This window comes from Scyliorhinus torazame, chromosome 5 (assembly GCF_047496885.1).
Source record: "Scyliorhinus torazame isolate Kashiwa2021f chromosome 5, sScyTor2.1, whole genome shotgun sequence".
In the NCBI taxonomy this organism is placed as follows: domain Eukaryota; kingdom Metazoa; phylum Chordata; class Chondrichthyes; order Carcharhiniformes; family Scyliorhinidae; genus Scyliorhinus; species Scyliorhinus torazame.
The window spans coordinates 330,398,671-330,425,777 of NC_092711.1; the positions used below are offsets into that span (position 1 = coordinate 330,398,671).

Genomic DNA, 27,107 nt, shown 5'->3' on the forward strand with positions numbered 1-27,107 from the left:
CCCCACCCCCCGCACTCCCCTGCCCCCCCTCCACCCAACCACGCTCGCCACCTTCTGTGAATTGGGGGGAGTGTGGGGGGGTGGTGGGGGGGGGGGGCTGGGACATGCTCCATGTAGTTTTTGTGACATATTCACAAGCAGGATAGCTCCATGACCATTTATATTTCTAAACAGTCTCCCGCCGCCCCCACCCCCCACCCCATCGCCACAGTGGAATGGAGGGAATCTGTGCAACCCCCGGCGGTGCTTCACCCCCCTGCTCGGAGCCCCCTGGGGCTGCTGACCTCTGGATTTGAGCAATGAGCTTGGACATGTGTTGAGTGTCTCAGATTGCAACCTCCTGATTATAACAAGAGATTGCGATGCCAGGTGCGGGATCCTCTGTCCCGTCGTACCCGTTTTCTGGTGCGTCGCGCCCCCCCTACGCCAGCAGGATCCTCTGTCCCGGCAGCCGGCCAATGGGGTTTCACATTGTGGGTATCCCCACGCCATCGGGAAATCCGCCGGCGCAGCCGGCCAAACGGGGGATCCCCCCGGGGTTTATTTCGAGATTTGAAAATTATTGTTGTAGTGTGGGTTCCATGTGGAGACGGTGTGTACAGTGTGTGTACAGTGTGTGTACACTGCTGCTCCAGTGTGTGTACAGTGTGTATACGCTGCGGGTTCAGTGTGTGCACAGTGTGTGTACAGTGTATGCACAGTGTGTGCACAGTGTGTGTACAGTGTGTGTACGCTTGCTGCTTCAGTGTGTGTACACTGCGGGTTCAGTGTGTGTACAGTGTGTGTAGTGTGTGTACACTGCGGGTTCAGTGTGTGTACAGTGTGTGTACATGGCGGGTTCAGTGTGTGTACAGTGTGTGTAGAGTGTGTACACTGCGGGTTCAGTGTGTGTACAGTGTGTGTACACTGCAGGTTCAGTGTGTGTACAGTGTGTGTACACTGCAGGTTCAGTGTGTGTACAGTGTGTGCAGTGTGTGTACACTGCAGGTTCAGTGTGTGTACACTGCGGGTTCAGTGTGTGTACACTGCGGGTTCAGTGTGTGTACAGTGTGTGTACACGGCGGGTTCAGTGTGTGTACAGTGTGTGCACAGTGTGTGTACACTGCGGGTTCAGTGTGTGTACAGTGTGTGTACACTGCGGGTTCAGTGTGTGTACACTGCGGGTTCAGTGTGTGTACAGTGTGTGTACACGGCGGGTTCAGTGTGTGTACAGTGTGTGCACAGTGTGTGTACACGGCGGGTTTAGTGTGTGTACAGTGTGTGTACAATGTGTGTACAGTGTGTATACACTGCGGGTACTATGTGTGTGTACACTGTGGGTTCAGTGTGTGTAGAGTGTGTACAGTGTGTGTGTACACTGCAGGTTCAGTGAGTGAACAGTGTGTGTACACTGCGGGTTTAGTGTGTGTACAGTGTGTGTACAGTATGTGTACATTCTGTGTACAGAGTGTGTACAGTGTGTGTACACTGCGGGTTCAAAGTGTGTACAGTATGTATACACTGCGCGTTCGGTGTGTGTACTGTGGGCGTACAGTGTGTGTACACTGCAGGTTCAGAGTGTGTACAGTGTGTGTACACTGCGGGTTCAGTGTGTGTACAGTGTGTGTACAATGTGTGTACAGTGTGTGTACACTGCGGGTACTGTGTGTGTACACTGTGGGTTCAGTGTGTGTAGTGTGTGTACAGCGTGTGTGTACACTGCAGGTTCAGTGTGAGAACAGTGTGTGTACACTGCGGGTTTAGTGTGTGTACAGTGTGTGTACAGTATGTGTACATTCTGTGTACAGAGTGTGTACAGTGTGTGTACACTGCGGGTTCAAAGTGTGTACAGTATGTATACACTGGGCGTTCGGTGTGTGTACTGTGTGCGTACAGTGTGTGTACACTGCAGGTTCAGAGTGCGTACAGTGTGTGTACACTGCGGGTTCAGAGTGTGTTCAGTGTGTGTACATGGCGGGTTCAGTGTGTGTACAGTGTGTGTAGAGTGTGTACACTGCGGGTTCAGTGTGTGTACAGTGTGTGTACACTGCAGGTTCAGTGTGTGTACAGTGTGTGCAGTGTGTGTACACTGCGGGTTCAGTGTGTGTACACTGCGGGTTCAGTGTGTGTACAGTGTGTGTACACGGCGGGTTCAGTGTGTGTACAGTGTGTGCACAGTGTGTGTACACTGCGGGTTCAGTGTGTGTACAGTGTGTGTACACGGCGGGTTTAGTGTGTGTACAGTGTGTGTACAATGTGTGTACAGTGTGTATACACTGCGGGTACTATGTGTGTGTACACTGTGGGTTCAGTGTGTGTAGAGTGTGTACAGTGTGTGTGTACACTGCAGGTTCAGTGAGTGAACAGTGTGTGTACACTGCGGGTTTAGTGTGTGTACAGTGTGTGTACAGTATGTGTACATTCTGTGTACAGAGTGTGTACAGTGTGTGTACACTGCGGGTTCAAAGTGTGTACAGTATGTATACACTGCGCGTTCGGTGTGTGTACTGTGGGCGTACAGTGTGTGTACACTGCAGGTTCAGAGTGTGTACAGTGTGTGTACACTGCGGGTTCAGTGTGTGTACAGTGTGTGTACAATGTGTGTACAGTGTGTGTACACTGCGGGTACTGTGTGTGTACACTGTGGGTTCAGTGTGTGTAGTGTGTGTACAGCGTGTGTGTACACTGCAGGTTCAGTGTGAGAACAGTGTGTGTACACTGCGGGTTTAGTGTGTGTACAGTGTGTGTACAGTATGTGTACATTCTGTGTACAGAGTGTGTACAGTGTGTGTACACTGTGGGTTCAAAGTGTGTACAGTATGTATACACTGGGCGTTCGGTGTGTGTACTGTGTGCGTACAGTGTGTGTACACTGCAGGTTCAGAGTGCGTACAGTGTGTGTACACTGCGGGTTCAGAGTGTGTTCAGTGTGTGTACACTGCGGATTCAGAGTGTGTTCAGTGTGTGTACACTGCGGGTTCAGTGTGTGTAGTGTGTGTACAGTGTGTGGACACTGCAGGTTCAGTGTGTGTACAGTGTTTGAACAGTGTGTGTATACTGCAGGTACAGTGTGTGTGCGGTGTGTGTACACTGCGGGTTCAGTGTGTGTACAGTGTTTGTACAGTGTGTGTATACTGTGGGTTCAGTGTGTGTACAGTGTGTGTACACTGCAGGTTCAGTGTGTGTACAGTGTGTGTACGGTGTGTGTACACTGCAGGTTCAGTGTGTGTACAGTGTGTGTACGGTGTGTGTACACTGCATGTACAGTGTGTGTATGGTGTGTGTACACTGCTGGTTCAGTGTGTGTACAGTGTGTGTACACGGCGGGTTCAGTGTGTGTACAGTGTGTGCACACTGCAGGTTCAGTGTGTGTACAATGTGTGTACACGGCGGGTTCAGTGTGTGTACAGTGTGTGTACACTGCAGGTTCAGTGTGCGTACAGTGTGTGTACACTGCAGGTTCAGTGTGTGTACAGTGTGTGTACACTGCAGGTTCAGTGTGTGTACAGTGTGTGTATGGTGTGTGTACACTGCAGGTTCAGTGTGTGTACAGTGTGTGTACACTGCAGGTTCAGTGTGTGTACAGTGTGTGTACGGTGTGTGTACACTGCAGGTTCAGTGTGTGTACGGTGTGTGTACACTGCAGGTTCAGTGTGTGCACAGTGTGTGTATACTGTGGGTTCAGTGTGTGTACAGTGTGTGTACAGTGTGTGTATGGTGTGTGTACACTGCACCGTCAGTGTGTGTACAGTGTGTTTATGGTGTGTGTACACTGCAGGTTCAGTGTGTGTACAGTGTGTGTGCGGTGTGTGTACACTGCAGGTTCAGTGTGTGTACAGTGTGTGTACACTGCAGGTTCAGTGTGTGTACGGTGTGTGTACACTGCAGGTTCAGTGTGTGTACGGTGTGTGTACACGGCAGGTTCAGTGTGTGCACAGTGTGTGTACACTGCGGGATCAGTGTGTGTACAGTGTGTGTACAGTGTGTGTATGGTGTGTGTACACTGCACCGTCAGTGTGTGTACAGTGTGTTATGGTGTGTGTACACTGCAGGTTCAGTGTGTGTACAGTGTGTGTACGGTTTGTGTACACTGCAGGTTCAGTGTGTGTACGGTGTGTGTACACTGCAGGTTCAGTGTGTGTACAGTGTGTGTACACTGCGGGTTCAGTGTGTGTACAGTGTGTGTACGGTGTGTGTACGGTGTGTGTACACTGCAGGTTCAGTGTGTGTACAGTGTGTGTGCGGTGTGTGTACACTGCGGGTTCAGTGTGTGTACAGTGTGTGTACAGTGTGTGTACGGTGTGTGTACACTGCAGGTTCAGTGTGTGTACAGTGTGTGTGCGGTGTGTGTACACTGCGGGTTCAGTGTGTGTACAGTGTGTGTACGGTGTGTGTACACTGCAGGTTCAGTGTGTGTTCAGTGTGTGTGCGGTGTGTGTACACTGCGGGTTCAGTGTGTGTACAGTGTGTGTGCGGTGTGTGTACACTGCGGGTTCAGTGTGTGTACAGTGTGTGTGCGGTGTGTGTACACTGCGGGTTCAGTGTGTGTACAGTGTGTGTGCGGTGTGTGTACACTGCAGGTTCAGTGTGTGTACAGTGTGTGTGCGGTGTGTGTACACTGCAGGTTCAGTGTGTGTACAGTGTGTGTGCGGTGTGTGTACACTGCGGGTTCAGTGTGTGTACAGTGTGTGTACGGTGTGTGTACACTGCAGGTTCAGTGTGTGTACAGTGTGTGTGCGGTGTGTGTACACTGCAGGTTCAGTGTGTGTACAGTGTGTGTGCGGTGTGTGTACACTGCGGGTTCAGTGTGTGTACAGTGTGTGTACGGTGTGTGTACACTGCGGGTTCAGTGTGTGTTCAGTGTGTGTACACTGCGGGTTCAGTGTGTGTACAGTGTGTGTACACTGCAGGTTCAGTGTGTGTACAGTGTGTGTGCGGTGTGTGTACACTGCGGGTTCAGTGTGTGTACAGTGTGTGTGCGGTGTGTGTACACTGCGGGTTCAGTGTGTGTACGGTGTGTGTACACTGCAGGTTCAGTGTGTGTACAGTGTGTGTGCGGTGTGTGTACACTGCGGGTTCAGTGTGTGTACGGTGTGTGTACACTGCAGGTTCAGTGTGTGTACAGTGTGTGTGCGGTGTGTGTACACTGCGGGTTCAGTGTGTGTACGGTGTGTGTACACTGCAGGTTCAGTGTGTGTACAGTGTGTGTGCGGTGTGTGTACACTGCGGGTTCAGTGTGTGTACAGTGTGTGTACATGGCGGGTTCAGTGTGTGTACAGTGTGTGTGCGGTGTGTGTACACTGCGGGTTCAGTGTGTGTACAGTGTGTGTGCGGTGTGTGTACACTGCGGGTTCAGTGTGTGTACAGTGTGTGTACGGTGTGTGTACACTGCAGGTTCAGTGTGTGTACAGTGTGTGTGCGGTGTGTGTACACTGCGGGTTCAGTGTGTGTACAGTGTGTGTACGGTGTGTGTACACTGCAGGTTCAGTGTGTGTACAGTGTGTTCAGTGTGTGTACACTGCGGGTTCAGTGTGTGTACAGTGTGTGTACACTGCAGGTTCAGTGTGTGTACAGTGTGTGTGCGGTGTGTGTACACTGCGGGTTCAGTGTGTGTACAGTGTGTGTGCGGTGTGTGTACACTGCGGGTTCAGTGTGTGTACAGTGTGTGTACGGTTTGTGTACACTGCAGGTTCAGTGTGTGTACGGTGTGTGTACACTGCAGGTTCAGTGTGTGTACAGTGTGTGTACACTGCGGGTTCAGTGTGTGTACAGTGTGTGTACGGTGTGTGTGCGGTGTGTGTACACTGCAGGTTCAGTGTGTGTACAGTGTGTGTGCGGTGTGTGTACACTGCGGGTTCAGTGTGTGTACAGTGTGTGTACGGTGTGTGTACACTGCAGGTTCAGTGTGTGTACAGTGTGTGTACGGTGTGTGTACACTGCAGGTTCAGTGTGTGTACAGTGTGTGTGCGGTGTGTGTACACTGCGGGTTCAGTGTGTGTACAGTGTGTGTACAGTGTGTGTACGGTGTGTGTACACTGCAGGTTCAGTGTGTGTACAGTGTGTGTGCGGTGTGTGTACACTGCGGGTTCAGTGTGTGTACAGTGTGTGTACGGTGTGTGTACACTGCAGGTTCAGTGTGTGTTCAGTGTGTGTACAGTGTGTGTGCGGTGTGTGTACACTGCAGGTTCAGTGTGTGTACAGTGTGTGTGCGGTGTGTGTACACTGCGGGTTCAGTGTGTGTACAGTGTGTGTGCGGTGTGTGTACACTGCGGGTTCAGTGTGTGTACAGTGTGTGTGCGGTGTGTGTACACTGCGGGTTCAGTGTGTGTACAGTGTGTGTGCGGTGTGTGTACAGTGTGTGTGCGGTGTGTGTACACTGCAGGTTCAGTGTGTGTACAGTGTGTGTGCGGTGTGTGTACACTGCAGGTTCAGTGTGTGTACAGTGTGTGTGCGGTGTGTGTACACTGCGGGTTCAGTGTGTGTACAGTGTGTGTACGGTGTGTGTACACTGCAGGTTCAGTGTGTGTACAGTGTGTGTGCGGTGTGTGTACACTGCAGGTTCAGTGTGTGTACAGTGTGTGTGCGGTGTGTGTACACTGCGGGTTCAGTGTGTGTACAGTGTGTGTACGGTGTGTGTACACTGCGGGTTCAGTGTGTGTTCAGTGTGTGTACACTGCGGGTTCAGTGTGTGTACAGTGTGTGTACACTGCAGGTTCAGTGTGTGTACAGTGTGTGTGCGGTGTGTGTACACTGCGGGTTCAGTGTGTGTACAGTGTGTGTGCGGTGTGTGTACACTGCGGGTTCAGTGTGTGTACGGTGTGTGTACACTGCAGGTTCAGTGTGTGTACAGTGTGTGTGCGGTGTGTGTACACTGCGGGTTCAGTGTGTGTACGGTGTGTGTACACTGCAGGTTCAGTGTGTGTACAGTGTGTGTGCGGTGTGTGTACACTGCGGGTTCAGTGTGTGTACGGTGTGTGTACACTGCAGGTTCAGTGTGTGTACAGTGTGTGTGCGGTGTGTGTACACTGCGGGTTCAGTGTGTGTACAGTGTGTGTACATGGCGGGTTCAGTGTGTGTACAGTGTGTGTGCGGTGTGTGTACACTGCGGGTTCAGTGTGTGTACAGTGTGTGTGCGGTGTGTGTACACTGCGGGTTCAGTGTGTGTACAGTGTGTGTACGGTGTGTGTACACTGCAGGTTCAGTGTGTGTACAGTGTGTGTGCGGTGTGTGTACACTGCGGGTTCAGTGTGTGTACAGTGTGTGTACGGTGTGTGTACACTGCAGGTTCAGTGTGTGTACAGTGTGTTCAGTGTGTGTACACTGCGGGTTCAGTGTGTGTACAGTGTGTGTACACTGCGGGTTCAGTGTGTGTACAGTGTGTGTACGGTGTGTGTACACTGCAGGTTCAGTGTGTGTACAGTGTGTGTGCGGTGTGTGTACACTGCGGGTTCAGTGTGTGTACAGTGTGTGTGCGGTGTGTGTACACTGCGGGTTCAGTGTGTGTACAGTGTGTGTGCGGTGTGTGTACACTGCGGGTTCAGTGTGTGTACGGTGTGTGTACACTGCAGGTTCAGTGTGTGTACAGTGTGTGTGCGGTGTGTGTACACTGCGGGTTCAGTGTGTGTACGGTGTGTGTACACTGCAGGTTCAGTGTGTGTACAGTGTGTGTGCGGTGTGTGTACACTGCGGGTTCAGTGTGTGTACAGTGTGTGTGCGGTGTGTGTACACTGCGGGTTCAGTGTGTGTACGGTGTGTGTACACTGCAGGTTCAGTGTGTGTACAGTGTGTGTGCGGTGTGTGTACACTGCGGGTTCAGTGTGTGTACGGTGTGTGTGCGGTGTGTGTACACTGCGGGTTCAGTGTGTGTACGGTGTGTGTACACTGCAGGTTCAGTGTGTGTACAGTGTGTGTGCGGTGTGTGTACACTGCGGGTTCAGTGTGTGTACAGTGTGTGTGCGGTGTGTGTACACTGCGGGTTCAGTGTGTGTACGGTGTGTGTACACTGCAGGTTCAGTGTGTGTACAGTGTGTGTGCGGTGTGTGTACACTGCGGGTTCAGTGTGTGTACGGTGTGTGTACACTGCAGGTTCAGTGTGTGTACAGTGTGTGTACACGGCGGGTTCAGTGTGTGTACAGTGTGTGTACAGTGTGTGTACACTGCGGGTTCAGTGTGTGTACAGTGTGTGTGCGGTGTGTGTACACTGCAGGTTCAGTGTGTGTACAGTGTGTGTGCGGTGTGTGTACACTGCGGGTTCAGTGTGTGTACAGTGTGTGTGCGGTGTGTGTACACTGCGGGTTCAGTGTGTGTACAGTGTGTGTACGGTGTGTGTACACTGCGGGTTTGCGGAGACGCCAGCGGGAGATTGTCTTTGGGACAGGTTATGAGGTGGCAGCTGCTGCTTCCGCTCAACGTGCCGCTGCTCCAAATTCTTGTCCGTGTCGGAATCAAAGGGCCAACTGTAATCGATGCTGTAATCAGAATCTGGAGGGATTGCAGAAAGAAGATTGTCAGCGACACTCAAACCTCAATGAGAGAAACGCGGCGAGGAAACAGAACAATCTACAGTTTAAAATCATGAGAGGTAAAATGATTAAGGGGCAATTGAATACACATGAAATCGCATCATTCCTTCCTCAGCCTGGCTCCCGTGTGACTCCAGCCAGGAAGAAGTGTGGGGCAGTTAGTCTGTCTGCAGCAAGGCTCTGAGCAGCGATTCCACAAGCAGTTCAGCAGCACCTTCTCATCAATGAGGGAGGGGTCAAAATACCCAATAACTCATTCTGCTCTTTAATATTGTCCACGGCCTAGAGAGTGAGCAGCATCACGCTGGATAGTGAGGAGGGCAGTGTGGGTAGTGAGGAGGGTCAGTGTGGATAGTGAGGAGGGTCAGTGTGGATAGTGAGGAGGGTCAGTGTGGATAGTGAGGAGGGTCACTCTGGATAGTGAGGAGGGTCAGTGTGGATAGTGAGGAGGGACAGTGTGGATAGTGAGGAGGGTCAGTGTGGATAGTGAGGAGGGTCAGTGAGGATAGTGAGGAGGGTCAGTGTGGACAGTGAGGAGGATCAGTGTGGATAGTGAGGAGGGTCAGTGAGGATAGTGAGGAGGGTCAGTGAGGATAGTGAGGAGGGTCAGTGAGGATAGTGAGGAGGGTCACTCTTGGTAGTGAGGAGGGTCAGTGTGGATAGTGAGGAGGGTCAGTGAGGATAGTGAGGAGGGTCAGTGTGGATAGTGAGGAGGGTCAGTGAGGATAGTGAGGAGGGCAGTGAGGGTAGTGAGGAGGGTCAGTGTGGATAGTGAGGAGGGTCAGTGTGGATAGTGAGGAGGGTCAGTGAGGATAGTGAGGAGGGTCAGTGTGGATAGTGAGGAGGGTCAGTGTGGATAGTGAGGAGGGTCAGTGTGGATAGTGAGGAGGGTCAGTGAGGATAGTGAGGAGGGCAGTGAGGATAGTGAGGAGGGTCAGTGATGATAGTGAGGAGGGTCAGTGTGGATAGTGAGGAGGGTCAGTGAGGATAGTGAGGAGGGCAGTGTGGGTAGTGAGGAGGGTCAGTGTGGATAGTGAGGAGGGTCAGTGTGGATAGTGAGGAGGGTCAGTGTGGATAGTGAGGAGGGTCACTCTGGATAGTGAGGAGGGTCAGTGTGGATAGTGAGGAGGGACAGTGTGGATAGTGAGGAGGGTCAGTGTGGATAGTGAGGAGGGTCAGTGAGGATAGTGAGGAGGGTCAGTGTGGACAGTGAGGAGGATCAGTGTGGATAGTGAGGAGGGTCAGTGAGGATAGTGAGGAGGGTCAGTGAGGATAGTGAGGAGGGTCAGTGAGGATAGTGAGGAGGGTCACTCTTGGTAGTGAGGAGGGTCAGTGTGGATAGTGAGGAGGGTCAGTGAGGATAGTGAGGAGGGTCAGTGTGGATAGTGAGGAGGGTCAGTGAGGATAGTGAGGAGGGCAGTGAGGGTAGTGAGGAGGGTCAGTGTGGATAGTGAGGAGGGTCAGTGTGGATAGTGAGGAGGGTCAGTGAGGATAGTGAGGAGGGTCAGTGTGGATAGTGAGGAGGGTCAGTGTGGATAGTGAGGAGGGTCAGTGTGGATAGTGAGGAGGGTCAGTGAGGATAGTGAGGAGGGCAGTGAGGGTAGTGAGGAGGGTCAGTGAGGATAGTGAGGAGGGTCAGTGTGGATAGTGAGGAGGGTCAGTGAGGATAGTGAGGAAGGTCAGTGTGGATAGTGAGTAGGGTCAGTGTGGATAGTGAGGAGGGTCAGTGTGGATAGTGAGGAGGGTCAGTGAGGATAGTGAGGAGGGCAGTGAGGGTAGTGAGGAGGGTCAGTGTGGATAGTGAGGAGGGTCAGTGTGGATAGTGAGGAGGGTCAGTGTGGATATTGAGGAGGGTCAGTGTGGATAGTGAGGACGGTCAGTGTGGATAGTGAGGTGGGTCAGTGAGGATAGTGAGATGGGTCAGTGTGGATATTGAGGAGGGTCAGTGTGGATAGTGAGGAGGGTCAGTGTGGATAGTGAGGAGGGTCAGTGTGGATAGTGAGGAGGGTCAGTGTGGATAGTGAGGAGGGTCAGTGAGGATAGTGAGGAGGGCAGTGAGGGTAGTGAGGAGGGTCAGTGTGGATAGTGAGGAGGGTCAGTGTGGATAGTGAGGAGGGTCAGTCAGGATAGTGAGGAGGGCAGTGTGGGTAGTGAGGAGGGTCAGTGTGGATAGTGAGGAAGGTCAGTGTGGATAGTGAGGAGGGTCAGTGTGGATAGTGAGGAGGGTCAGTGTGGATAGTGAGGAGGGTCACTCTGGATAGTGAGGAGGGTCAGTGTGGATAGTGAGGAGGGTCAGTGTGGACAGTGAGGAGGATCAGTGTGGATAGTGAGGAGGGTCAGTGAGGATAGTGAGGAGGGTCAGTGAGGATAGTGAGGAGGGTCACTCTGGATATTGAGGAGGGTCACTCTGGACAGTGAGGAGGGTCAGTGTGGATAGTGAGGAAGGTCAGTGAGGATAGTGAGGAGGGTCAGTGTGGATAGTGAGGAGGGTCAGTGAGGAGGGTCAGTGTGGATAGTGAGGAGGGTCAGTGTGGATAGTGAGGAGGGTCAGTGAGGATAGTGAGGAGGATCACTCTGGATAGTGAGGAGGGTCACTCTGGATAGTGAGGAGCGTCAGTGTGGATAGTGAGGAGGGTCACTCTGGATAGTGAGGAGCGTCAGTGTGGATAGTGAGGAGGGTCAGTCTGGATAGTGAGGAGGGTCAGTCTGGATAGTGAGGAGGGTCACTCTGGATATTGAGGAGGGTCACTCTGGATAGTGAGGAGGGTCAGTGTGGATAGTGAGGAAGGTCACTCTGGATAGTGAGGAGGGTCAGTCTGGATAGTGAGGAGGGTCAGTGTGGATAGTGAGGAGGATCACTCTGGATAGTGAGGAGGGTCAGTCTGGATAGTGAGGAGGGTCAGTGTGGATAGTGAGGAGGGTCACGCTGGATAGTGAGGAGGGTCAGTGAGGATAGTGAGGAGGGTCACTCTGGATAGTGAGGAGGATCACTCTGGATAGTGAGGAGGGTCACTCTGGATAGTGAGGAGCGTCAGTCTGGATAGTGAGGAGGATCAATATGGATAGTGAGGAGGGTCAGTGTGGATAGTGAGGAGGGTCACTCTGGATAGTGAGGAGGGTCAGTCTGGATAGTGAGGAGGGTCAGTGTGGATAGTGAGGAGGATCACTCTGGATAGTGAGGAGGGTCAGTCTGGATAGTGAGGAGGGTCAGTGTGGATAGTGAGGAGGATCACTCTGGATAGTGAGGAGGGTCAGTCTGGATAGTGAGGAGGGTCAGTGAGGATAGTGAGGAGGGTCAGTGTGGATAGTGAGGAGGGTCAGTGTGGATAGTGAGGAGGGTCACTCTGGATAGTGAGGAGGGTCAGTGAGGATAGTGAGGAGGGTCAGTGTGGATAGTGAGGAGGGTCACTCTGGATAGTGAGGAGGGTCAGTGTGGATAGTGAGCAGGATCAGTGAGGATAGTGAGGAGGGTCAGTGTGGATAGTGAGGAGGGTCACTCTGGATAGTGAGGAGGGTCTGTGTGGATAGTGAGGAGGGTCAGTGTGGATAGTGAGGAGGGTCAGTGTGGATAGTGAGGAGGGTCAGTGTGGTTAGTGAGGAGGGTCAGTGTGGATAGTGAGGAGGGTCAGTGTGGATAGTGAGGAGGGTCAGTGTGGATAGTGAGGAGGGTCACTCTGGATAGTGAGGAGGGTCAGTGTGGATAGTGAGGAGGGTCAGTGTGGATAGTGAGGAGGGTCAGTGTGGATAGTGAGGAGGGTCAGTGAGGATAGTGAGGAGGGTCAGTGTAAATATGAGGAGGGTCAGTGCGGATAGTGAGGAGGGTCAGTGAGGATAGTGAGGAGGGTCAGTGTGGATAGTGAGTAGGCTCACTCTGGATAGTGAGGAGGGTCAGTGTGGATAGTGAGGAGGGTCAGTGTGGATAGTGAGGAGGGTCACTCTGGATAGTGAGGAGGGTCAGTCTGGATAGTGAGGAGGGTCACTCTGGATAGTGAGGAGGGTCAGTGTGGATAGTGAGGAGGGTCAGGGAGGATAGTGAGGAGGGTCACTCTGGATAGTGAGGAGGATCAGTGAGGATAGTGAGGAGGGTCAGTGTGGATAGTGAGGAGGGTCACTCTGGATAGTGAGGAGGGTCAGTGTGGCTAGTGAGGAGGGTCAGTGTGGATAGTGAGGAGGTTCAGTGTGGATAGTGAGGAGGGTCTGTGAGGATAGTGAGGAGGGTCAGTGTGGACAGTGAGGAGGATCAGTGTGGATAGTGAGGAGGGTCAGTGAGGATAGTGAGGAGGGTCAGTGAGGATAGTGAGGAGGGTCACTCTGGATATTGAGGAGGGTCACTCTGGACAGTGAGGAGGGTCAGTGTGGATAGTGAGGAAGGTCAGTGAGGATAGTGAGGAGGGTCAGTGTGGATAGTGAGGAGGGTCAGTGAGGATAGTGAGGAGGGTCAGTGTGGATAGTGAGGAGGGTCAGTGTGGATAGTGAGGAGGGTCAGTGAGGATAGTGAGGAGGATCACTCTGGATAGTGAGGAGGGTCTCTCTGGATAGTGAGGAGCGTCAGTGTGGATAGTGAGGAGGGTCACTCTGGATAGTGAGGAGCGTCAGTGTGGATAGTGAGGAGGGTCAATCTGGATAGTGAGGAGGTTCAGTCTGGATAGTGAGGAGGGTCACTCTGGATATTGAGGAGGGTCACTCTGGATAGTGAGGAGGGTCAGTGTGGATAGTGAGGAAGGTCACTCTGGATAGTGAGGAGGGTCAGTCTGGATAGTGAGGAGGGTCAGTGTGGATAGTGAGGAGGATCACTCTGGATAGTGAGGAGGGTCAGTCTGGATAGTGAGGAGGGTCAGTGAGGATAGTGAGGAGGGTCACGCTGGATAGTGAGGAGGGTCAGTGAGGATAGTGAGGAGGGTCACTCTGGATAGTGAGGAGGATCACTCTGGATAGTGAGGAGGGTCACTCTGGATAGTGAGGAGCGTCAGTCTGGATAGTGAGGAGGATCAATATGGATAGTGAGGAGGGTCAGTGTGGATAGTGAGGAGGGTCACTCTGGATAGTGAGGAGGGTCAGTGTGGATAGTGAGGAGGGTCAGTGTGGATAGTGAGGAGGGTCAGTGTGGATAGTGAGGAGGGTCAGTGAGGATAGTGAGGAGGGCAGTGAGGGTAGTGAGGAGGGTCAGTGTGGATAGTGAGGAGGGTCAGTGTGGATAGTGAGGAGGGTCAGTCAGGATAGAGAGGAGGGCAGTGTGGGTAGTGAGGAGGGTCAGTGTGGATAGTGAGGAAGGTCAGTGTGGATAGTGAGGAGGGTCAGTGTGGATAGTGAGGAGGGTCAGTGTGGATAGTGAGGAGGGTCACTCTGGATAGTGAGGAGGGTCAGTGTGGATAGTGAGGAGGGTCAGTGTGGACAGTGAGGAGGATCAGTGTGGATAGTGAGGAGGGTCAGAGAGGATAGTGAGGAGGGTCAGTGAGGATAGTGAGGAGGGCAGTGAGGGTAGTGAGGAGGGTCAGTGTGGATAGTGAGGAGGGTCAGTGTGGATAGTGAGGAGGGTCAGTCAGGATAGAGAGGAGGGCAGTGTGGGTAGTGAGGAGGGTCAGTGTGGATAGTGAGGAAGGTCAGTGTGGATAGTGAGGAGGGTCAGTGTGGATAGTGAGGAGGGTCAGTGTGGATAGTGAGGAGGGTCACTCTGGATAGTGAGGAGGGTCAGTGTGGATAGTGAGGAGGGTCAGTGTGGACAGTGAGGAGGATCAGTGTGGATAGTGAGGAGGGTCAGAGAGGATAGTGAGGAGGGTCAGTGAGGATAGTGAGGAGGGTCACTCTGGATATTGAGGAGGGTCACTCTGGACAGTGAGGAGGGTCAGTGTGGATAGTGAGGAAGGTCAGTGAGGATAGTGAGGAGGGTCAGTGTGGATAGTGAGGAGGGTCAGTGAGGAGGGTCAGTGTGGATAGTGAGGAGGGTCAGTGTGGATAGTGAGGAGGGTCAGTGAGGATAGTGAGGAGGATCACTCTGGATAGTGAGGAGGGTCACTCTGGATAGTGAGGAGCGTCAGTGTGGATAGTGAGGAGGGTCACTCTGGATAGTGAGGAGCGTCAGTGTGGATAGTGAGGAGGGTCAGTCTGGATAGTGAGGAGGGTCAGTCTGGATAGTGAGGAGGGTCACTCTGGATATTGAGGAGGGTCACTCTGGATAGTGAGGAGGGTCAGTGTGGATAGTGAGGAAGGTCACTCTGGATAGTGAGGAGGGTCAGTCTGGATAGTGAGGAGGGTCAGTGTGGATAGTGAGGAGGATCACTCTGGATAGTGAGGAGGGTCAGTCTGGATAGTGAGGAGGGTCAGTGTGGATAGTGAGGAGGGTCACGCTGGATAGTGAGGAGGGTCAGTGAGGATAGTGAGGAGGGTCACTCTGGATAGTGAGGAGGATCACTCTGGATAGTGAGGAGGGTCACTCTGGATAGTGAGGAGCGTCAGTCTGGATAGTGAGGAGGATCAATATGGATAGAGAGGAGGGTCAGTGTGGATAGTGAGGAGGGTCACTCTGGATAGTGAGGAGGGTCAGTCTGGATAGTGAGGAGGGTCAGTGTGGATAGTGAGGAGGATCACTCTGGATAGTGAGGAGGGTCAGTCTGGATAGTGAGGAGGGTCAGTCTGGATAGTGAGGAGGATCACTCTGGATAGTGAGGAGGGTCAGTCTGGATAGTGAGGAGGGTCAGTGAGGATAGTGAGGAGGGTCAGTGTGGATAGTGAGGAGGGTCAGTGTGGATAGTGAGGAGGGTCACTCTGGATAGTGAGGAGGGTCAGTGAGGATAGTGAGGAGGGTCAGTGTGGATAGTGAGGAGGGTCACTCTGGATAGTGAGGAGGGTCAGTGTGGATAGTGAGCAGGATCAGTGAGGATAGTGAGGAGGGTCAGTGTGGATAGTGAGGAGGGTCAGTGTGGTTAGTGAGGAGGGTCAGTGTGGATAGTGAGGAGGGTCAGTGTGGATAGTGAGGAGGGTCAGTGTGGATAGTGAGGAGGGTCACTCTGGATAGTGAGGAGGGTCAGTGTGGATAGTGAGGAGGGTCAGTGTGGATAGTGAGGAGGGTCAGTGTGGATAGTGAGGAGGGTCAGTGAGGATAGTGAGGAGGGTCAGTGTAAATATGAGGAGGGTCAGTGCGGATAGTGAGGAGGGTCAGTGAGGATAGTGAGGAGGGTCATTGTGGATAGTGAGTAGGCTCACTCTGGATAGTGAGGAGGGTCAGTGTGGATAGTGAGGAGGGTCACTCTGGATAGTGAGGAGGGTCACTCTGGATAGTGAGGAGGGTCACTCTGGATAGTGAGGAGGGTCAGTGTGGATAGTGAGGAGGGTCAGTGTGGATAGTGAGGAGGGTCACTCTGGATAGTGAGGAGGGTCAGTCTGGATAGTGAGGAGGGTCACTCTGGATAGTGAGGAGGGTCAGTGTGGATAGTGAGGAGGGTCAGGGAGGATAGTGAGGAGGGTCACTCTGGATAGTGAGGAGGATCAGTGAGGATAGTGAGGAGGGTCAGTGTGGATAGTGAGGAGGGTCACTCTGGATAGTGAGGAGGGTCAGTGTGGCTAGTGAGGAGGGTCAGTGTGGATAGTGAGGAGGTTCAGTGTGGATAGTGAGGAGGGTCAGTGAGGATAGTGAGGAGGGTCAGTGTGGACAGTGAGGAGGATCAGTGTGGATAGTGAGGAGGGTCAGTGAGGATAGTGAGGAGGGTCAGTGAGGATAGTGAGGAGGGTCACTCTGGATATTGAGGAGGGTCACTCTGGACAGTGAGGAGGGTCAGTGTGGATAGTGAGGAAGGTCAGTGAGGATAGTGAGGAGGGTCAGTGTGGATAGTGAGGAGGGTCAGTGAGGATAGTGAGGAGGGTCAGTGTGGATAGTGAGGAGGGTCAGTGTGGATAGTGAGGAGGGTCAGTGAGGATAGTGAGGAGGATCACTCTGGATAGTGAGGAGGGTCTCTCTGGATAGTGAGGAGCGTCAGTGTGGATAGTGAGGAGGGTCACTCTGGATAGTGAGGAGCGTCAGTGTGGATAGTGAGGAGGGTCAATCTGGATAGTGAGGAGGTTCAGTCTGGATAGTGAGGAGGGTCACTCTGGATATTGAGGAGGGTCACTCTGGATAGTGAGGAGGGTCAGTGTGGATAGTGAGGAAGGTCACTCTGGATAGTGAGGAGGGTCAGTCTGGATAGTGAGGAGGGTCAGTGTGGATAGTGAGGAGGATCACTCTGGATAGTGAGGAGGGTCAGTCTGGATAGTGAGGAGGGTCAGTGAGGATAGTGAGGAGGGTCACGCTGGATAGTGAGGAGGGTCAGTGAGGATAGTGAGGAGGGTCACTCTGGATAGTGAGGAGGATCACTCTGGATAGTGAGGAGGGTCACTCTGGATAGTGAGGAGCGTCAGTCTGGATAGTGAGGAGGATCAATATGGATAGTGAGGAGGGTCAGTGTGGATAGTGAGGAGGGTCACTCTGGATAGTGAGGAGGGTCAGTCTGGATAGTGAGGAGGGTCAGTGTGGATAGTGAGGAGGATCACTCTGGATAGTGAGGAGGGTCAGTCTGGATAGTGAGGAGGGTCAGTGTGGATAGTCAGGAGGATCACTCTGGATAGTGAGGAGGGTCAGTCTGGATAGTGAGGAGGGTCAGTGTGGATAGTGAGGAGGGTCAGTGTGGATAGTGAGGAGGGTCAGTGTGGATAGTGAGGAGGGTCACTCTGGATAGTGAGGAGGGTAGGTGAGGATAGTGAGAAGGGTCAGTGTGGATAGTGAGGAGGGTCACTCTGGATAGTGAGGAGGGCCAGTGTGGATAGTGAGCAGGATCAGTGAGGATAGTGAGGAGGGTCAGTGTGGATAGTGAGGAGGGTCAGTGTGGATAGTGAGGAGGGTCACTCTGGATAGTGAGGAGGGTCAGTGTGGATAGTGAGGAGGGTCAGTGTGGATAGTGAGGAGGGTCAGTGTGGATAGTGAGGAGGGTCAGTGTGGTTAGTGAGGAGGGTCAGTGTGGATAGTGAGGAGGGTCAGTGTGGATAGTGAGGAGGGTCACTCTGGATAGTGAGGAGCGTCAGTCTGGATAGTGAGGAGGATCAATATGGATAGTGAGGAGGGTCAGTGTGGATAGTGAGGAGGGTCACTCTGGATAGTGAGGAGGGTCAGTCTGGATAGTGAGGAGGGTCAGTGTGGATAGTGAGGAGGATCACTCTGGATAGTGAGGAGGGTCAGTCTGGATAGTGAGGAGGGTCAGTGTGGATAGTCAGGAGGATCACTCTGGATAGTGAGGAGGGTCAGTCTGGATAGTGAGGAGGGTCAGTGTGGATAGTGAGGAGGGTCAGTGTGGATAGTGAGGAGGGTCAGTGTGGATAGTGAGGAGGGTCACTCTGGATAGTGAGGAGGGTAGGTGAGGATAGTGAGAAGGGTCAGTGTGGATAGTGAGGAGGGTCACTCTGGATAGTGAGGAGGGCCAGTGTGGATAGTGAGCAGGATCAGTGAGGATAGTGAGGAGGGTCAGTGTGGATAGTGAGGAGGGTCAGTGTGGATAGTGAGGAGGGTCACTCTGGATAGTGAGGAGGGTCAGTGTGGATAGTGAGGAGGGTCAGTGTGGATAGTGAGGAGGGTCAGTGTGGATAGTGAGGAGGGTCAGTGTGGTTAGTGAGGAGGGTCAGTGTGGATAGTGAGGAGGGTCAGTGTGGATAGTGAGGAGGGTCAGTGTGGATAGTGAGGAGGGTCACTCTGGATAGTGAGGAGGGTCAGTGTGGATAGTGAGGAGGGTCAGTGTGGATAGTGAGGAGGGTCAGTGTGGATAGTGAGGAGGGTCAGTGAGGATTGTGAGGAGGGTCAGTGTAAATATGAGGAGGGTCAGTGCGGATAGTGAGGAGGGTCAGTGAGGATAGTGAGGAGGGTCAGTGTGGATAGTGAGGAGGCTCACTCTGGATAGTGAGGAGGGTTAGTGTGGATAGTGAGGAGGGTCACTCTGGATAGTGTGGAGGGTCACTCTGGATAGTGAGGAGGGTCACTCTGGATAGTGAGGAGGGTCAGTGTGGATAGTGAGGAGGGTCAGTGTGGATAGTGAGGAAGGTCACTCTGGATAGTGAGGAGGGTAAGTCTGGATAGTGAGGAGGGTCACTCTGGATAGTGAGGAGGGTCAGTGTGGATAGTGAGGAGGGTCAGGGAGGATAGTGAGGAGGGTCAGTCTGGATAGTGAGGAGGGTCAGTGTGGATAGTGAGGAGGGTCAGTGTTGATAGTGAGGAGGGTCACTCTGGATAGTGAGGAGGTTCAGTCTGGATAGTGAGGAGGGTCACTCTGGATAGTGAGGAGGATCAGTGAGGATAGTGAGGAGGGTCAGTGTGGATAGTGAGGAGGGTCACTCTGGATAGTGAGGAGGGTCAGGGTGGATAGTGAGGAGTGTCAGTGTGGATAGTGAGGAGGGTCAGTGTGGATAGTGAGGAGGGTCAGTGTGGTTAGTGAGGAGGGTCAGTGTGGATAGTGAGGAGGGTCAGTGTGGATAGTGAGGAGGGTCACTCTGGATAGTGAGGAGGGTCAGTGTGGATAGTGAGGAGGGTCACTCTGGATAGTGAGGAGGGTCAGTGTGGATAGTGAGGAGGGTCAGTGAGGATAGTGAGGAGGATCACTCTGGATAGTGAGGAGGGTCTCTCTGGATAGTGAGGAGCGTCAGTGTGGATAGTGAGGAGGGTCACTCTGGATAGTGAGGAGCGTCAGTGTGGATAGTGAGGAGGGTCAATCTGGATAGTGAGGAGGTTCAGTCTGGATAGTGAGGAGGGTCACTCTGGATATTGAGGAGGGTCACTCTGGATAGTGAGGAGGGTCAGTGTGGATAGTGAGGAAGGTCACTCTGGATAGTGAGGAGGGTCAGTCTGGATAGTGAGGAGGGTCAGTGTGGATAGTGAGGAGGATCACTCTGGATAGTGAGGAGGGTCAGTCTGGATAGTGAGGAGGGTCAGTGAGGATAGTGAGGAGGGTCACGCTGGATAGTGAGGAGGGTCAGTGAGGATAGTGAGGAGGGTCACTCTGGATAGTGAGGAGGATCACTCTGGATAGTGAGGAGGGTCACTCTGGATAGTGAGGAGCGTCAGTCTGGATAGTGAGGAGGATCAATATGGATAGTGAGGAGGGTCAGTGTGGATAGTGAGGAGGGTCACTCTGGATAGTGAGGAGGGTCAGTCTGGATAGTGAGGAGGGTCAGTGTGGATAATGAGGAGGATCACTCTGGATAGTGAGGAGGGTCAGTCTGGATAGTGAGGAGGGTCAGTGTGGATAGTCAGGAGGATCACTCTGGATAGTGAGGAGGGTCAGTCTGGATAGTGAGGAGGGTCAGTGTGGATAGTGAGGAGGGTCAGTGTGGATAGTGAGGAGGGTCAGTGTGGATAGTGAGGAGGGTCACTCTGGATAGTGAGGAGGGTAGGTGAGGATAGTGAGAAGGGTCAGTGTGGATAGTGAGGAGGGTCACTCTGGATAGTGAGGAGGGCCAGTGTGGATAGTGAGCAGGATCAGTGAGGATAGTGAGGAGGGTCAGTGTGGATAGTGAGGAGGGTCAGTGTGGATAGTGAGGAGGGTCACTCTGGATAGTGAGGAGGGTCAGTGTGGATAGTGAGGAGGGTCAGTGTGGATAGTGAGGAGGGTCAGTGTGGATAGTGAGGAGGGTCAGTGTGGTTAGTGAGGAGGGTCAGTGTGGATAGTGAGGAGGGTCAGTGTGGATAGTGAGCAGGGTCACTCTGGATAGTGAGGAGCGTCAGTCTGGATAGTGAGGAGGATCAATATGGATAGTGAGGAGGGTCAGTGTGGATAGTGAGGAGGGTCACTCTGGATAGTGAGGAGGGTCAGTCTGGATAGTGAGGAGGGTCAGTGTGGATAGTGAGGAGGATCACTCTGGATAGTGAGGAGGGTCAGTCTGGATAGTGAGGAGGGTCAGTGTGGATAGTCAGGAGGATCACTCTGGATAGTGAGGAGGGTCAGTCTGGATAGTGAGGAGGGTCAGTGTGGATAGTGAGGAGGGTCAGTGTGGATAGTGAGGAGGGTCAGTGTGGATAGTGAGGAGGGTCACTCTGGATAGTGAGGAGGGTAGGTGAGGATAGTGAGAAGGGTCAGTGTGGATAGTGAGGAGGGTCACTCTGGATAGTGAGGAGGGCCAGTGTGGATAGTGAGCAGGATCAGTGAGGATAGTGAGGAGGGTCAGTGTGGATAGTGAGGAGGGTCAGTGTGGATAGTGAGGAGGGTCACTCTGGATAGTGAGGAGGGTCAGTGTGGATAGTGAGGAGGGTCAGTGTGGATAGTGAGGAGGGTCAGTGTGGATAGTGAGGAGGGTCAGTGTGGTTAGTGAGGAGGGTCAGTGTGGATAGTGAGGAGGGTCAGTGTGGATAGTGAGGAGGGTCAGTGTGGATAGTGAGGAGGGTCACTCTGGATAGTGAGGAGGGTCAGTGTGGATAGTGAGGAGGGTCAGTGTGGATAGTGAGGAGGGTCAGTGTGGATAGTGAGGAGGGTCAGTGAGGATTGTGAGGAGGGTCAGTGTAAATATGAGGAGGGTCAGTGCGGATAGTGAGGAGGGTCAGTGAGGATAGTGAGGAGGGTCAGTGTGGATAGTGAGGAGGCTCACTCTGGATAGTGTGGAGGGTCACTCTGGATAGTGAGGAGGGTCACTCTGGATAGTGAGGAGGGTCAGTGTGGATAGTGAGGAGGGTCAGTGTGGATAGTGAGGAAGGTCACTCTGGATAGTGAGGAGGGTAAGTCTGGATAGTGAGGAGGGTCACTCTGGATAGTGAGGAGGGTCAGTGTGGATAGTGAGGAGGGTCAGGGAGGATAGTGAGGAGGGTCAGTCTGGAGAGTGAGGAGGGTCAGTGTGGATAGTGAGGAGGGTCAGTGTTGATAGTGAGGAGGGTCACTCTGGATAGTGAGGAGGTTCAGTCTGGATAGTGAGGAGGGTCACTCTGGATAGTGAGGAGGATCAGTGAGGATAGTGAGGAGGGTCAGTGTGGATAGTGAGGAGGGTCACTCTGGATAGTGAGGAGGGTCAGGGTGGATAGTGAGGAGTGTCAGTGTGGATAGTGAGGAGGGTCAGTGTGGATAGTGAGGAGGGTCAGTGTGGTTAGTGAGGAGGGTCAGTGTGGATAGTGAGGAGGGTCAGTGTGGATAGTGAGGAGGGTCACTCTGGATAGTGAGGAGGGTCAGTGTGGATAGTGAGGAGGGTCACTCTGGATAGTGAGGAGGGTCAGTGTGGATAGTGAGGAGGGTCAGTGTGGATAGTGAGGAGGGTCAGTGTAAATAGTGAGGAGGGTCAGTGCGGATAGTGAGGAGGGTCAGTGAGGGTAGTGAGGAGGGTCAGTGTGGATAGTGAGGAGGCTCACTCTGGATAGTGAGGAGGGTCAGTGTGGATAGTGAGGAGGGTCACTCTGGATAGTGAGGAGGGTCACTCTGGATAGTGAGGAGGGTCAGTGTGGATAGTGAGGAGGGTCAGTGAGGATAGTGAGGAGGGTCAGTGAGGATAGTGAGGAGGGTCAGTTTGGATAGTGAGGAGGGTCAGTGTGGATAGTGAGGAGGCTCACTCTGGATAGTGAGGAGGGTCACTCTGGATAGTGAGGAGGGTCACTCTGGATAGTGAGGAGGGTCACTCTGGATAGTGAGGAGGGTCAGTGTGGATAGTGAGGAGGGTCAGTGTGGATAGTGAGGAGGGTCAGTGTGGATAGTGAGGAGGGTCACTCTGGATAGTGAGGAGGGTCAGTCTGGATAGTGAGGAGGGTCACTCTGGATAGTGAGGAGGGTTAGTCTGGATAGTGAGGAGGGTCACTCTGGATAGTGAGGAGGGTCACTCTGGATAGTGAGGAGGGTCAGTGTGGATAGTGAGGAGGGTCACTCTGGATAGTGAGGAGGATCAGTGTGGATAGTGAGGAGGGTCACTCTGGATAGTGAGGAGGGTCAGTCTGGATAGTGAGGAGGGTCAGTGTGGATAGTGAGGAGGGTCAGTGTGAAAATTGAGGAGGTTCAGTGAGGATAGTGAGGAGGGTCACTCTAGATAGTGAGGAGGATCAGTGTGGATAGTGAGGAGGGTCAGTGTGGATAGTGAGGAGGGTCAGTGTGGATAGTGAGGAGGGTCAGTGTGGATAGTGAGGAGGGTCACTCTGGATAGTGAGGAGGGTCAGTGTGGATAGTGAGGAGGGTCAGTGTGGATAGTGAGGAGGGTCACTCTGGATAGTGAGGAGGGTCAGTAAGAATAGTGAGGAGGGTCAGTGTGGATAGTGAGGTTGGTCACTCTGGATAGTGAGGAGGGTCAGTCTGGATAGTGAGGAGGATCACTCTGGATAGTGAGGAGGGTCAGTGAGAATAGTGAGGAGAGTCAGTGTGGATAGTGAGGAGGGTCAGTGTGGATAGTGAGTAGGGTCACTCTGGATAGTGAGGAGGGTCACTCTGGATAGTGAGGAGGGTCAGTGTGGATAGTGAGGAGGGTCACTCTGGGTAGTGAGGAGGGTCAGTGTGGATAGTGAGGAGTGTCAGTCTGGATAGTGAGGAGGGTCAGTGTGGATAGTGAGGAGGGTCAGTGAGGATAGTGAGGAGGGTCACTCTGGATAGTGAGGAGGGTCAGTCTGGATAGTGAGGAGGGTCAGTGTGGATAGTGAGGAGGGTCAGTGTGGATAGTGAGGAGGGTCAGTGAGGATAGTGAGGAGGGTCAGTGTAAATATGAGGAGGGTCAGTGCGGATAGTGAGGAGGGTCACTCTGGATAGTGAGGAGGGTCAGTGTGGATAGTGAAGAGGGTCACTCTGGATAGTGAGGAGGGTCACTCTGGATAGTGAGGAGGGTCACTCTGGATAGTGAGGAGGGTCAGTGTGGATAGTGAGGAGGGTCAGTGTGGATAGTGAGGAGGGTCACTCTGGATAGTGAGGAGGGTCAGTGTGGATAGTGAGGAGGGTCACTCTGGATAGTGAGGAGGGTCAGTGTGGATAGTGAGGAGGGTCAGGGAGGATAGTGAGGAGGGTCACTCTGGATAGTGAGGAGGATCAGTGAGGAGGGTCAGTGTGGATAGTGAGGAGGGTCACTCTGGATAGTGAGGAGGGTCAGTGTGGCTAGTGAGGAGGGTCAGTGTGGATAGTGAGGAGGGTCAGTGTGGATAGTGAGGAGGGTCAGTGAGGATAGTGAGGAGGGTCAGTGTGGACAGTGAGGAGGATCAGTGTGGATAGTTAGGAGGGTCAGTGAGGATAGTGAGGAGGGTCAGTGAGGATAGTGAGGAGGGTCACTCTGGATATTGAGGAGGGTCACTCTGGACAGTGAGGAGGGTCAGTGTGGATAGTGAGGAAGGTCAGTGAGGATAGTGAGGAGGGTCAGTGTGGATAGTGAGGAGGGTCAGTGAGGATAGTGAGGAGGGTCAGTGTGGATAGTGAGGAGGGTCAGTGTGGATAGTGAGGAGGGTCAGTGAGGATAGTGAGGAGGATCACTCTGGATAGTGAGGAGGGTCACTCTGGATAGTGAGGAGCGTCAGTGTGGATAGTGAGGAGGGTCACTCTGGATAGTGAGGAGCGTCAGTGTGGATAGTGAGGAGGGTCAGTCTGGATAGTGAGGAGGTTCAGTCTGGATAGTGAGGAGGGTCACTCTGGATATTGAGGAGGGTCACTCTGGATAGTGAGGAGGGTCAGTGTGGATAGTGAGGAAGGTCACTCTGGATAGTGAGGAGGGTCAGTCTGGATAGTGAGGAGGGTCAGTGTGGATAGTGAGGAGGATCACTCTGGATAGTGAGGAGGGTCAGTCTGGATAGTGAGGAGGGTCAGTGTGGATAGTGAGGAGGGTCACGCTGGATAGTGAGGAGGGTCAGTGAGGATAGTGAGGAGGGTCACTCTGGATAGTGAGGAGGATCACTCTGGATAGTGAGGAGGGTCACTCTGGATAGTGAGGAGCGTCAGTCTGGATAGTGAGGAGGATCAATATGGATAGTGAGGAGGGTCAGTGTGGATAGTGAGGAGGGTCACTCTGGATAGTGAGGAGGGTCAGTCTGGATAGTGAGGAGGGTCAGTGTGGATAGTGAGGAGGATCACTCTGGATAGTGAGGAGGGTCTGTCTGGATAGTGAGGAGGGTCAGTGTGGATAGTCAGGAGGATCACTCTGGATAGTGAGGAGAGTCAGTCTGGATAGTGAAGAGGGTCAGTGAGGATAGTGAGGAGGGTCAGTGTGGATAGTGAGGAGGGTCAGTGTGGATAGTGAGGAGGGTCACTCTGGATAGTGAGGAGGGTCAGTGAGGATAGTGAGGAGGGTCAGTGTGGATAGTGAGGAGGGTCACTCTGGATAGTGAGGAGGGCCAGTGTGGATAGTGAGCAGGATCAGTGAGGATAGTGAGGAGGGTCAGTGTGGATATTGAGGAGGGTCAGTGTGGATAGTGAGGAGGGTCACTCTGGATAGTGAGGAGGGTCAGTGTGGATAGTGAGGAGGGTCAGTGTGGATAGTGAGGAGGGTCAGTGTGGATAGTGAGGAGGGTCAGTGTGGTTAGTGAGGAGGGTCAGTGTGGATAGTGAGGAGGGTCAGTGTGGATAGTGAGGAGGGTCAGTGTGGATAGTGAGGAGGGTCACTCTGGATAGTGAGGAGGGTCAGTGTGGATAGTGAGGAGGGTCAGTGTGGATAGTGAGGAGGGTCAGTGTGGATAGTGAGGAGGGTCAGTGAGGATTGTGAGGAGGGTCAGTGTAAATATGAGGAGGGTCAGTGCGGATAGTGAGGAGGGTCAGTGAGGATAGTGAGGAGGGTCAGTGTGGATAGTGAGGAGGCTCACTCTGGATAGTGAGGAGGGTCAGTGTGGATAGTGAGGAGGGTCACTCTGGATAGTGTGGAGGGTCACTCTGGATAGTGAGGAGGGTCACTCTGGATAGTGAGGAGGGTCAGTGTGGATAGTGAGGAGGGTCAGTGTGGATAGTGAGGAGGGTCACTCTGGATAGTGAGGAGGGTCAGTCTGGATAGTGAGGAGGGTCACTCTGGATAGTGAGGAGGGTCAGTGTGGATAGTGAGGAGGGTCAGGGAGGATAGTGAGGAGGGTCAGTCTGGATAGTGAGGAGGGTCAGTGTGGATAGTGAGGAGGGTCAGTGTGGATAGTGAGGAGGGTCACTCTGGATAGTGAGGAGGGTCAGTCTGGATAGTGAGGAGGGTCACTCTGGATAGTGAGGAGGATCAGTGAGGATAGTGAGGAGGGTCAGTGTGGATAGTGAGGAGGGTCAGTGTGGATAGTGAGGAGGGTCAGTGTGGTTAGTGAGGAGGGTCAGTGTGGATAGTGAGGAGGGTCAGTGTGGATAGTGAGGAGGGTCACTCTGGATAGTGAGGAGGGTCAGTGTGGATAGTGAGGAGGGTCAGTGTGGATAGTGAGGAGGGTCAGTGTGGATAGTGAGGAGGGTCAGTGTGGATAGTGAGGAGGGTCAGTGTAAATAGTGAGGAGGGTCAGTGCGGATAGTGAGGAGGGTCAGTGAGGATAGTGAGGAGGGTCAGTGTGGATAGTGAGGAGGCTCACTCTGGATAGTGAGGAGGGTCAGTCTGGATAGTGAGGAGGGTCACTCTGGATAGTGAGGAGGGTCACTCTGGATAGTGAGGAGGGTCAGTGTGGATAGTGAGGAGGGTCACTCTGGATAGTGAGGAGGATCAGTGTGGATAGTGAGGAGGGTCACTCTGGATAGTGAGGAGGGTCAGTCTGAATAGTGAGGAGGGTCACTCTGGATAGTGAGGAGGGTCAGTGTGGATAGTGAGGAGGGTCAGTGTGGAAATTGAGGAGGTTCAGTGAGGATAGTGAGGAGGGTCACTCTAGATAGTGAGGAGGATCAGTGTGGATAGTGAGGAGGGTCAGTGTGGATAGTGAGGAGGGTCAGTGTGGATAGTGAGGAGGGTCAGTGTGGATAGTGAGGAGGGTCACTCTGGATAGTGAGGAGGGTCAGTGTGGATAGTGAGGAGGGTCACTCTGGATAGTGAGGAGGGTCAGTGTGGATAGTGAGGAGGATCACTCTGGATAGTGAGGAGGGTCAGAAAGAATAGTGAGGAGGGTCAGTGTGGATAGTGAGGTGGGTCACTCTGGATAGTGAGGAGGGTCAGTCTGGATAGTGAGGAGGATCACTCTGGATAGTGAGGAGGGTCAGTGAGAATAGTGAGGAGGGTCAGTGTGGATAGTGAGGAGAGTCAGTGTGGATAGTGAGGAGGGTCAGTGTGGATAGTGAGTAGGGTCACTCTGGATAGTGAGGAGGGTCACTCTGGATAGTGAGGAGGGTCAGTGTGGATAGTGAGGAGGGTCACTCTGGATAGTGAGGAGGGTCAGTGTGGATAGTGAGGAGGGTCAGTCTGGATAGTGAGGAGGGTCAGTGTGGATAGTGAGGAGGGTCAGTGAGGATAGTGAGGAGGGTCACTCTGGATAGTGAGGAGGGTCAGTCTGGGTAGTGAGGAGGGTCACTCTGGATAGTGAGGAGGGTCTCTCTGGATAGTGAGGAGGGTCAGTGTGGATAGTGAGGAGGGTCAGTGTGGATAGTGAGGAGGATCAGTGTGGATAGTGAGGAGGGTCACTCTGGATAGTGAGGAGGGTCAGTGTGGATAGTGAGGAGGGTCAGTGTGGATAGTGAGGAGGATCAGTGTGGATAGTGAGGAGGGTCAGTGTAGATAGTGAGGAGGGTCAGT

General features: G+C 53.2%; 1 protein-coding gene across 1 annotated transcript in view; it reads right to left on the minus strand.

Moving 5' to 3' along the window:
- Positions 1-236: 236 nt before the first annotated feature.
- LOC140421340 (adhesion G-protein coupled receptor G2-like) overlaps positions 237-27,107 on the minus strand; it is a 370,647-nt gene continuing 343,776 nt past the window's right edge. The window contains exon 6 of the mRNA XM_072506010.1: positions 237-8,460. Coding sequence (XP_072362111.1) covers positions 8,276-8,460 — 185 coding nt within the window. The 3' untranslated portion in view covers positions 237-8,275. The remainder of the gene's footprint in view (positions 8,461-27,107) is intronic.